The sequence below is a fragment of the Salvelinus namaycush genome, chromosome 33 (assembly GCF_016432855.1).
Source record: "Salvelinus namaycush isolate Seneca chromosome 33, SaNama_1.0, whole genome shotgun sequence".
NCBI classification, from domain to species: domain Eukaryota; kingdom Metazoa; phylum Chordata; class Actinopteri; order Salmoniformes; family Salmonidae; genus Salvelinus; species Salvelinus namaycush.
Window position 1 is genome coordinate 1,879,414 of NC_052339.1, and position 12,240 is coordinate 1,891,653.

At 41.5% G+C, this 12,240-nt stretch overlaps 1 protein-coding gene across 1 annotated transcript in view; it reads left to right on the forward strand.

Moving 5' to 3' along the window:
- The first annotated feature begins 3,008 nt into the window (after nt 1-3,008).
- LOC120027768 (arf-GAP with SH3 domain, ANK repeat and PH domain-containing protein 1-like) overlaps nt 3,009-12,240 on the forward strand; it is a 75,726-nt gene continuing 66,494 nt past the window's right edge. Inside the window, exon 1 of the mRNA XM_038972789.1 lies at nt 3,009-3,348. Coding sequence (XP_038828717.1) covers nt 3,223-3,348 — 126 coding nt within the window. The 5' untranslated portion in view covers nt 3,009-3,222. The remainder of the gene's footprint in view (nt 3,349-12,240) is intronic.

Genomic DNA, 12,240 nt, shown 5'->3' on the forward strand with positions numbered 1-12,240 from the left:
CTAGGTCATCTTGATGCACCATGATCCACAGTGTCACCAGTTACCATTGGGTGATACTTTTTCCTGGAGAGAATAGAATGAAATGGAATTAAATAAAACTGATCTGAATAGAATAGAACTGAATGGAATAAAAAAGAATAGAATAGAACTGAATAGAATAATATATTGTCCCGCATGGAGAAAATTCTTCCCACAGTCTTGTACAGACAAATGATCCCACCCTTAGGCCTACACACCCATCACATCCATAGTGTCTCAGTGAGAAAGCCAGCCAGACAGACAGACAGGCGCAATAGACTGGTACCTATGGCTTAAGGACAGTCTCAGCAGTAGTGTAGTGGGATCAAGTTCGTCAGAGGCTTTGATAAAGGATGTGTGGACTTGGGTCACTAGGCTGTTGATTTAAAAATATTTCAGAGATAATGCAACTCTGCAAATGGTTAACTCTCTCTGAGATGATACACCAGGCTATAACAGTTCTGCATAATCAGCTAGGTCAAATGCAGAGTCTTTTATTTCAGTCAAGACTTTTTCAGATAATGAGATTTCATCATTGTCTTTATATAGATGAGGTGTCTTAGGGTTGAGTCACTCAGTCGGTTGTGTGAAGATGTCTGTTCAGACAGTCACTACAGTGAAAAACAGGAAAATTACTGGACACATAACAACCACGTGTATAGGCTTTTTCTGACAGGGAAAAAATATAGTTCTGTAATGGAGAGGTGCCAACTGGGAGCACCAGTCTAAGGGTAAATGGAGGACAGAATAGGGAAGATTCCAAATGTTTTTGTTGAACAATATGAAGAATATAGTGTCCTCAAACCCTTTTGTATTTTTTTCCCAACAATAAACTTGAAGCTATTGTAAAATTAAACATCGATTTCAACAAAGAACTGTATGTGGTTATCTATGACAAATAGCCTAACTTTCCCCCAGCTGTAGTTCAAATCAGCTCCAGGGGGCAAGGAAACTTCTTGGCTTCTTCTGTTTACCAGATCCCACATTTCCTGTTTGACTGCCTTCTGTATTTCCTCAGTTCCTGTGCCATGAGCTCTTAGATCCTGTTCATTGTAAGTGGCTATTTTCCTGCTCACATGGTGGGTTTGGTTTCTCCCTTCCTGCCCCGCGCTGTGACTGATCTTCACGAGATCCTTTGCGGGAGGACATCACTCTCTCCTTCTCTCAACTCTTTACTCTGTTGAAGGAATATTAAAAATGAGGCTGAAATGATGCGCGCAGCAGGTAGGCCTATTCTTCTTTGCGTCAATCAAGTGGACATTCACTCTCTATTCAGATTCCAAATTGGATGTGCATCGATTTCGGTAAGTTTAGGCGTGGCAGTGTATATTATTTTTCTTTTGAATATGAGCTCTCTTGAAAGGGTTAGAGATTACATTTTTTTCAAACAAATGTTTTATAACTTGTATGTTGGCTACCCAATGAACCTATTAAAATCAATTTATTAATGTATGCAAAACAATGCTTTCTCATCAGAGTACATTCCAGGGTGGTAAAATTATTTATGAATAGACTAGCTGCCTATGATAGGCATATTATTATAAAAAGTTGTGTTGTCTTCATTCATTTTCCTCAGGTTATACCACACTATCTGATGTCTAGAGAGTAACAGAACTCTGCTCATGTGATTCTTATTTATTTGATTTAGGTCATAAGGTGACAGTCAATGAGTCAAGTCATGAGATCCTCCTCTTCCCGTCTGTCAAGTTTCTCTTCTAAAGATTCTTTATGGAATCCGAGTAGGTAAGACCCTCTCAATTCTGTTCGTACTAGCATTCATGTGAAACAGTGTATCACATCCTAATATTCAGAGACTATTCTCTTGATACTTTGTATCTGAAAGCATTCAGTCAAAAACATTTTGGGGTATTTCTCTAGTTTAGTAGCCTGTGTAAATTGACCAGGAGCCTAGCCTCTCTGATTAAACACTTCTATTCACTGACAATGGTTTTTCTCAATGTTGGAGCGCCAAAATGAGAACATTCCAATGATTCCATACAGCAGGGTTGCATGCACTTAATTTTATCACCTGCAGGACACACACTTGTAGCACCAGATAATAAAATCCCTATTATGGGCAATGGACATTACCATCAATGTGAATGGATATGTTTTCAAATCTAGTACAGTAACACATTTAAGAGATCTGATAAATATAATGACAATTGTCCAATAAGTAAGCTACAATGTACACCATTGAGGTTTTTCAGTCAGATAAATTATGTTTTAATGCATTTCTTTAGGCTCCAATTAATATAAACTATTGTACATGTTAATAAATAAGCTAATTTTATTTAAATAGTTTTAAATATTTAAATATTTAAACAGTAGTACAGTCAATTGGTATTTCTAAATCTACATATATAACTGGTAAATATCAGTTGCTATAGGCTATTATGATCATGAATAATAATGTCTAGGGTAATGCTCCGGATGCTTGGAATTTTATATCTTGCCTACATTTTCCTTTTTACATCGCATATTATTCGATGACTTCAGTAGAGCCCCATTAAAAGATTACATAGGTCGGAAATGAAATAGCAGTAGAGTTTTTACTGCGGACTGTCTCTGGGTATTATGTCGGAGATCATGGACATGCGCAGAGTTCTTCCTTGTTTGTCCCCATCATCCGAGGTGGGTTAGCGAGAGAGCGGGGGAGAGGAGAGTGGTTGTGAATGTCAAAACTGCGTTCTGCATTAAAAAATAGAACTGAAAGAAGATAAGAAAATTAACGAAATCCTGCAATTCGAGAGAGCACGGATTATGATAGATTACATACAAATATTTCTGATTGTAGAAAGTATTATCGGCAAAAGCCTATCTTAATGAACATCCGCAAAAACGTTATGATGGAATCCGCTGTTCTATTTTACAGCAAGGCAGCATAGGACAGTAATTAAGCGTTTGTGTTTTGGTAATTTAAGCAAGGGATACGGGCGAGGGGAGAAGAGAGGAGGGGGGCGAAATTGTGTCCATTCCCTTTTCCCTTGGGGATAGTGGAGTCATAGGAGAGAACCAACCAAGTAATTCGAGAAGAGACGCGTCTTTGTCATTTCGATTCTATCTCTAGTTTGTAAACTATCAGTTTTCGATCCAGTCACAGAGTTAGACATCTCGTACTTTTCCTCGCCAGTTGTTTTTTAATGATTTAGGATTTTCTCAACAATTCTTGCAATCCTCTTTTGGGCGATTCCCTGCTGAAGGATGCCGGATCAAATATCGGTGTCCGAGTTTCTCTCGGAGACAACAGAGGATTACAATTCTCCTACCACGTCCAGCTTCACGACCCGCCTGCAGAGCTGTAGGAACACAGTCAACGTTCTGGAAGAGGTAAGGCCACATCATGTTAACATTGAGTCAGCCATAGCTGCAGATGGAATTACGTGCAACTTGGTGCAAGAGCGACCATTGCGCATTGAGGAATCATGACACCACGGAGATGACATAGCTACAATAGGCATAGGCTACCCAAATTATAAAATGTATGGAAATAGCCTATCCTAAACTCCATTTAGTAGTAGCAGGGGCCTGAGCCACTCATTAAAATAGACTCTGCATCTACGTTGGCGTGTCCAAATGCCCATGCCCAAAGTTGTTCTGTATTCTGCATAATAACCTCAGAAAGTGTCCTTCACAGACAGCACTGTTCTGATGTGCAAACAAAACAAAACCAACATTTCTGTGATAAGCATTCCACCATGGCAAAGTTAGATTGTTATGGCTTGGAATTACTCTGTTTACATGCCGATTATTATCATGATAAACTGCCTGCTATCAATTGGAATTATTGGCAACTTTGTAACACTTGCTTCCATTTGCACCAGTTGACATAAAAGCCAAGGGTCATGTGAAAATACAAATCTGTTTAATAGGGTTGGGCATATCCAGATGTTCATACCTTTATACCGTTCTTGTGGGGTACACGATATTACCGGCAGTGAACACAAGGGGCGCAATTATTATTTATATATATATATATATATATATATATATATATATATATATATATATATATATATATATATATATTTAAAAAAATAATAAGTACAAAACAAATTTTGTCAGCAGGGATCTTGATCCAGGAGGGGATTGATTGTCTCAGCTGTAACCAAGAAGATTGATCTCGCAAGCGAGCCACTTAGCTAAGCAAGTTAGCAAACCAAATGGATAGCTGGAGCCCTGAGCTGGATATCATTTATTTGGTCAATCTTAGATTGTTAACTTATGGTTAGTTATAAGCAGTGGCTAAGCATCCCCCCGAACTTTAGGGACCCCAAACCCAATTTAAAAATATATATATATGTTGAATATATATATATATATATATATATATATATTTTACAGTATTGAATTTCTGTATTTCAAAATTCTCCGATAAAAGGTATATACGGTATACCACTGAAGCCTAGTTTACTGTCCTTGACAAGCTTGTAGAATCAGTTAGTTCTGTCTCTGCCCTACCCCGGCCTACTAGAAGTAAAACAGCCTATATCCCGTTCATATTTATCCTATTCTTTCAAAGCCTAATCATGTGATGTGAACATGCTCTGTATAACACACACTGGCAAAGAACTGTGCTGAGTTGCAATGTTACAACATACAATAATGGTATCCAAAGTATCAGCATAAATGTTTGTTTTTTTGCGTTTTGTAGTGTAGTGATGATGTCATGATAGTCTTCTGTGGTTTGCTCATGCTGAAGCCGATGTTAATTCAGTGCAGTTCGATTAAGCTAGTTTTATACCTACTGCTGCCTGCTGGTGTTGCCAGGCAGAGGGGGAGGATTGGATATGATAGAGGAGAGTAGAGTAGCCAGGCTGTAGCAGCGGAGCGTGTTGGCTGTCTCCACACAGAGTGGGGGTGGGGACGGATGGAGCAGCAAACCCTCCAGCCTCCAGCCACTCACTGAAAGATATTGGCATTTACAGTGATTCCGAATTGGAATGGCTCCACACATACACGTTAACATCAGCCTGATTCTGAACCTCAGCATGTTTCGATAGTACTGTGCATCGAGCTGCAGCCTCCCCTTTCAATCGCAATTAGTGCTGGAAGAGCTCGCACGCACGCATGTATGGCCTACGCACGCATACACACACGGGTACACACACACACACACACACACACACACACACACACACACACACACACACACACACACACACACACACACACACACACACACACACACACACACACACAATACCACGTCTGATTAGCAAGGTGAGTGTAATCAGGTGAGACAGGTGGAGACCATGGGGAACCATGCATCCCCATACCACCCCCATCTGCGTTGTCTTTGCCTTTAGGAAATGGGGCAACAAAGAAGGCCAGCAGCATGCACCTTTGCCATTCCCCATTAAAACCAACACAATCTCATTTTTCGATGAATAAAATAGCGATGAAGTCATTGTTGCATCTCTTGAAGTCACTGGTTTAATGTTCTCACAAAGTGTATATAAATAGCAGCCACGGCAGATAATCGACGCTGATAATCATTGCTCTCCCTATCGATTCTATATCACAGTGTCCAGTGGTCTCATCCTCAATTTCCAACGTGTAGTAAGGAGGCAAGAGAGAGAACAGAGAAGTTTTATAGATTCAGTATTTGAATCCATTGCATTTTGCCACTCCTTCAAGCCAGGAAACAGCAGACTGTGATATACACTACAGCCAGGCTTGTTGAGAACTAAGACAAAATGCGAAGATGTTGCTGCATCCTCTGAAAACAAGGCTAAAGAAACACCCTAAAGTAGTCAGAGAACTTAGGTTTCAATGAAATAACATATAAGACAATCTCTGTTTATTGTTTCTCACCCAATAGTGATAGCAATGTTATTATCAGTGACCTCAAGTTAACAAAGTCCTCCACATAGAAAGAGCCATAGTAAATGGAATATACAGTATACAGTATGCTTAGATGGAAAGTTGATAGTACAAGCTGCACAGATGTACGAAATGGTTGACAAATTAGCCTTTTCTCTCAGAATGGCTGGTCATGGGCAATGGGTCATAGCATTTAGAAGTTCCAAATGTCTCTCCCCGAAGGTTTATAGTACAATAATAGAAAAATCTGTAAAACAGAACCGGACCCATGTTTATTCTCCACACGGATCACATTTTTTTTCGTTTAGTGTAACAAGGAAAGGCTCGCGTCATGAATCACCTTTCTGGCTCTGTGCCTTCCAGCTCAGAGAGAGAGACTGCAGCACAAACGAAAAACATCTGTTGGATGGGCCGCCATGTGCTCCCTGCCCGGGCTGTAGCGGTAGCCACTCTTAAATCCTAGCCCGGATCACATGACGGGAACCATTAGACTGGCAAAAAAAAGAGCAGGAACGTATACTCCTTCTTCTTTGAACAAAGACAAGATGCCATTGAATCAAGCTTTTTTCCCAAAACATTGATCTAAAATGAGTAAAGAGCAGAACACCATGTCAGGGTTCCTGCACTGGGATACGACATCCACCTTCCAGATGGCATTCCTCCTCGCACACTTTATGGATCTCCAACTCTGTAAAAGTTATATAGTATTCCAGGACTCCTGCAGCATTGCCATGACCTCTGAAAATAATTAGGGTGAAAAAGGTTGGTCATGTAGCATTTGAAGAGAAACAACCAAAGACATAAAAGTATTAAAGTAGGCCTGTTTGTTATTGTCTACATTTTCAACGTAACCAGTGAGGAAAATTGGGAGACCATTCTCTCATCCCTCTCTTCTCAGAAATGGTAAAGAAGGCCCCTAATAACCTTTTCCCATCTTCATTCACTCTATTTGAGTGCAGAGCACTTAGAAAAGCCGTACCCCAAGACTTACCGCTCCTGTCCTCACTACACACCTTCTTCCAAGGTCTCCAAGTAATTTCCTCATTATGTTGATGAGGTAAATTATGCAAAGGTTCAGGGTGAATATTTCATGGTGTAACCTGAGGGGGGAGAGCTGACCTGCAAGTAGAGGAGAACAGTCGTCAGCCTCCCTCCTCAGGCTTCTTAACACACAGAGTCATCTAAAGGTGCAGAGAGGGAGAGCTGCAGCGACATACAAACTTCGTACTCCAACTCCACACCTGAATTATTTATGGGTGGCTGCTTGGAGAGACAAAGAGGTTCACGATTCCCCCCTCATACCAGCACTGACCTTATTAACTCAACCCGGTTCGCCCAGTCACAACAGGGAAAATCTCCCTTACATGTTTACTGTTTATGTTTGGATCAGTGCTAAAATGAAATATGGAAAACAATGAACAGCGAGATGGGCAAGATAGATGGCTAATAATAACCAGAGCCGCGTTCTTATGTGCCGTCTTGGATAACAGGAAGTGACATCATTATGGTGTTGAGGGCAGTAATGGAAAGCTTGTTGGGTTAATTCACACCTATGCCCAATAATACATGAGGAATGTTCTAACGAATGGTTAGACGATATTCATTCTCGTCTGCAATTCAATTCCCTGAACGGTTCAGAGAAATGTGTGGAGAAGGACTTCATGTGCAGACAGGGTTAGTTAAGCTTCCCTCCCTTTCTTAGGGAAATCGTAAGAAGATTTCCGCAGCTTTTTCCAATGAGAAACTTGCAGTTCCAACTTATCCTGATCTTGGCATCTTTGACCTCTATTCTCATCCGATACAATGTGGAAATTTGGGTAATATTTAGTTGAGACTAATGTTCCCTCTAAGCTGCGCGCAACACGCGCAGCTCCCTGGGACTGCTGGGCAGAAGAAATATCAGCCTGTGCAGAGAAGCACAAGATTGAACTTTACTCAACTTTATAGTTTTCCCCTTTAGTTAACACTATCAACTTTTCCCTCTACTGTGCGAATTGTGATCGAATCAAGGCAATATTAACCACTTTCAATGCAACATGCCGAAACAAAAGGAACTATGCAAGAGATTTTCTTGTAGGCAGAGCGCATTGGAGTAGGCTTCTATTGCATTGACAGGCATAACTCTACACAGACCAGTGCGCCATAACCAATCAGAGCTGCCGTATCCCTATATGCAAATAGTCCATTTCCATATATGGATCTGTGACATTCACTTTGAACTGGACTGTGTTTACATCAGGAATGGTTGCGAGTTTATGTGCTTTTTTTGAGATCACATCAAGAGCTGCATGTACACAACCGTTCAAAAGTTTGGGGTCACTTAGAAATGTCCTTGTTTTTGAAAGAAAAGCACATTTTTTGTCCATTAAAATAACATCAATTTGATCAGAAATACAGTGTAGACATTGTTAATGTTGTAAATGACTATTGTGGCTGGAATCTGCAGATTTTATATGGAATATCTACATAGGCGTACAAAGGCCCATTATCAGCAACCATCACTCCTGTGTTCCAATGGCACGTTGTGTGAGCTAATCCAAGTTTATCATTTTAAAAGGCTAATTGATCATTAGAAAACCCTTTTACAATTATGTTAGCACAGCTGAAAACTGTTGTTCTGATTAAAGAAGCAATAAAACTGGCCTTCTTTAGACTAGTTGAGTATCTGGAGAATCAGCATTTGTGGGTTCGATTACAGGCACAAAATGGCCAGAAACAAAGCAATGTCTTCTGAAACTCGTCAGTCTATTCTTGTTCTGAGAAATGAAGGATATTCTATGCGAGAAATTGCCAAGAAACTGAAGATCTGGTACAACACTGTGTACTACTTCCTTCACAGAACAGAGCAAACTGTCTCTAACCAGAATAGAAAGAGGAGTGGGAGGCCCCAGTGCCCAACTGAGCAAGAGGACAAGTACATTAGTGTCTAGTTTGAGAAACAGACGCCTCACAAGTCCTCAACTGGCAGCTTCTTAAATAGTACCCGCAAAACACCAATCTCAACGTCAACAGTGAAGAGGCGGCTCTGGGATGCTGGCCTTCTAGGCAGAGTTGCAAAGAAAAAGCCATATCTCAGACTGGCCAATAAGAAGAAAAGATGAAGATGGGCAAAAGAACACAGACACTGGACAGAGGAACTTTGCCTAGAAGGCCAGCATCCCGGAGTCGCCTCTTCACTGTTGACGTTGAGACTGGTGTTTTGCGGGTACTATTTAATGAAGCTGCCAGTTGAGGACCTGTGTGGCGTCTGTTTCTCAAACTAGACACTCTAATGTACTTGTCCTCTTGCTCAGTTGTGCACTGGGGCCTCCAACTCCTCTTCAGTTGTGCACCGGGGCCTCCCACTGGCCAGAAACAAAGAACAGAAGTTATTTGTTTCTGGCCATTTTGAGCCTGTAATCGAACCCACAAATGCTGATTCTCCAGATACTCAACTAGTCTAAAGAAGGCCAGTTTTATTGCTTCTTTAATTAGCACAACAGTTTTCAGCTGTGCTAACATAATTGCAAAAGGGTTTTCTAATGATTAATTAGCTTTTTAAAATGATAAACTTGGATTATGTAACGGCAGTCTAGCTCTTCCTCCTCCTCGGACGAGGAGAGGCGAGAAGGATTGGAGGACCAATGTGCAGCGTGGTAAGTTTCCATGATTTAATATGCACGAAAACAATACACGCATACAAAATAACAAAACAAACTAACCGTAACAGTCCCGTGTGGCACAAACACTGACACAGGAAACAACCACCCACAAATCCCCAACACAAAACAAGCCACCTATATATGATTCTCAATCAGGGACAACGATTGACAGCTGCCTCTGATTGAGAACCATATTAGGCCGAACACAGAAACAGACAAACTAGACACACAACATAGAATTCCCACCCAGCTCACGTCCTGACCAACACTAAAACAAGCAAAACACATAAGCACTATGGTCAGGACGTGACAGATTAGCTAACACAACGTGCCATTGGAACACAGGAGTGATGGTTGCTGATAATGGGCCTCTGTACGCCTATGTAGATATTCCATTAAAAAATGTGCCGTTTCCAGCTACAATAGTAATGTGCAACATTATCAGTGTCTACCCTGTATTTCTAATCAATTTGATGTTATTTAATGGACAATAATTTTTTTTATATTCAAAAACAAGGACATTTCTAAGTGACCCCAAACTTTTGAATGGTAGTGTATATATTTACCCCAAAAATATATAGGGGATTGGAAATGATGAAGACAATTACATTGATGGAAGCTACAATCTATATGCAATATTAAAGCTGATCCACCCCCCCAAAAAATATAAATAAAATAAAAAGAGCTTCACTTCTATGCGCTCAAATGTGATCAGACAAACACACGAGCACAGGATACATAAAATCGAAAGACATACATCTTGAAGGTGAGCCAAGTACAAGACTGATGACACTGGTGAAATGTTATATCATCACGATGAGCACGAATGTGTTGAGTGGAGCTCAAAGTGGCAGACTGCTGCAAAGTCCAGTTGTATTTGAACCAGCTATTGGAAGTGTCTTCGTAGCTGGTGTTTGCTAAGACCAGGGTGAAGATAGCGTGGCTTAGGGATGGGCATTTGAAATTATTTCACTATTCGAATATCATGAATTTTTTTCTGTGATCCGGATAGTCTAAATGCATGGTAAAGAAAAAAAAAAGTATATATTTTTTAACATCAATGTGAACTTGCACGCACAACTCAGGAGAAGCGGTGCACTCTGCTTGTTGTTTCAGCACAGACGGGTGGGAGAGGGACCGGTGTGTCACAGGAGGGAGAGAGACACAGAGGCCCATTGTAAATACAACCCATATTTATGTTGATTTATTTTCCCTTTTGTACTTTCACTATTTGCACATCATTACAACACTGTATATATACATTATATATACATAATATGACATTTGAAATGTCTTTATTCTTTTGGAGTGTAATGTTTACTGTTCATTTTTATTGTTTATTTCACTTTTGTTTATTATCTAGTTCACTTGCTTTGGCAATGTTAGCATATGTTTCCCATGCCAATTAAGCCCTTGAATTGAATTGAATTAAGAAAAAGTAGCCAAACCGACTCGCGTAAGTTAGACAAACTTGTTTCTGCTATAGGTTATCTAGCATCTCATCTGGTAGTGTCCGTCTTGACTGCATCAAATTAATGTAAAGAAGCTTCATCCGAAGAGGAGGAGCAGGGATTGAACCAAAATGCAGCTTCGTGATATGACATGATATTTATTGAACAAGACAAAAACGAACTATACTTGAATAACTAACAAAAATAACAAACGACGTAGACGAACCTGAACATAAGAACTTACATGACACGAAGAACGCATGAAACAGGAACAGACTACATAAACCGAACGAACGAACAAACAAACCGAAACAGTCCCGTGTGGCGCAACGTACATAGACACAGACACAGGAGACAACCACCCACAACAAACAATGTGAAAACACCTACCTTAATATGGCTCTCAATCAGAGGAAATGAAAACCACCTGCCTCTAATTGAGAGCCATATCAGGTCACCCTTTAACCAACATAGAAACACATAACATAGACTACCCACCCAAACTCACGCCCTGACCATCAAACACATGCAAAATAACAGAAAACCGGTCAGGAACGTGACATAACCCCCCCCTCAAGGTGCGTACTCCGAACGCACCACCAAAAGTCTAGGGGAGGGTCTGGGTGGGCGTCTGACCACGGTGGTGGCTCAGGCTCTGGGCGAGGTCCCCACCCCACCATAGTCAATCCCAGCTTACGTCTCCCCCTTAGAATGACCACCCTCATCTTACACCCACTTAATTTAACTGGTAACCTTAAGATAAGGGGCAGCACCGGGACAAGGGGCAGCACCGGGATAAGGTAGCTCAGGACAGAGATATAGCTCAGGACAGAGAGGTAGCTCAGGATAGAGGGGCAACTCAGGATAGAGGGGCAACTCAGGATAGAGGGGCAACTCAGGATAGAGGGGCAACTCAGGATAGAGGGGCAACTCAGGATAGAGGGGCAACTCAGGATAGAGGGGCAACTCCGGACTGAAGGGCAGCTCCGGACAGAGAGACAGCTCTGGACTGAGGGGCAGTTCTGGATAAATGACAGCTCTGGGCTGAGGGGCAGCTCATGACTGGCTGACGGCTCTGGACGCTCATGGCTGGCTGACGGCTCTGGACGCTCATGGCTGGCTGACGGCTCTGGACGCTCATGGCTGGCTGACGGCTCTGGACGCTCATGGCTGGCTGACGGCTCTGGACGCTCATGGCTGGCTGACGGCTCTGGACGCTCATGGCTGGCTGACGGCTCTGGACGCTCATGGCTGGCTGACGGCTCTGGACGCTCATGGCTGGCTGACGGCTCTGGACGCTCATG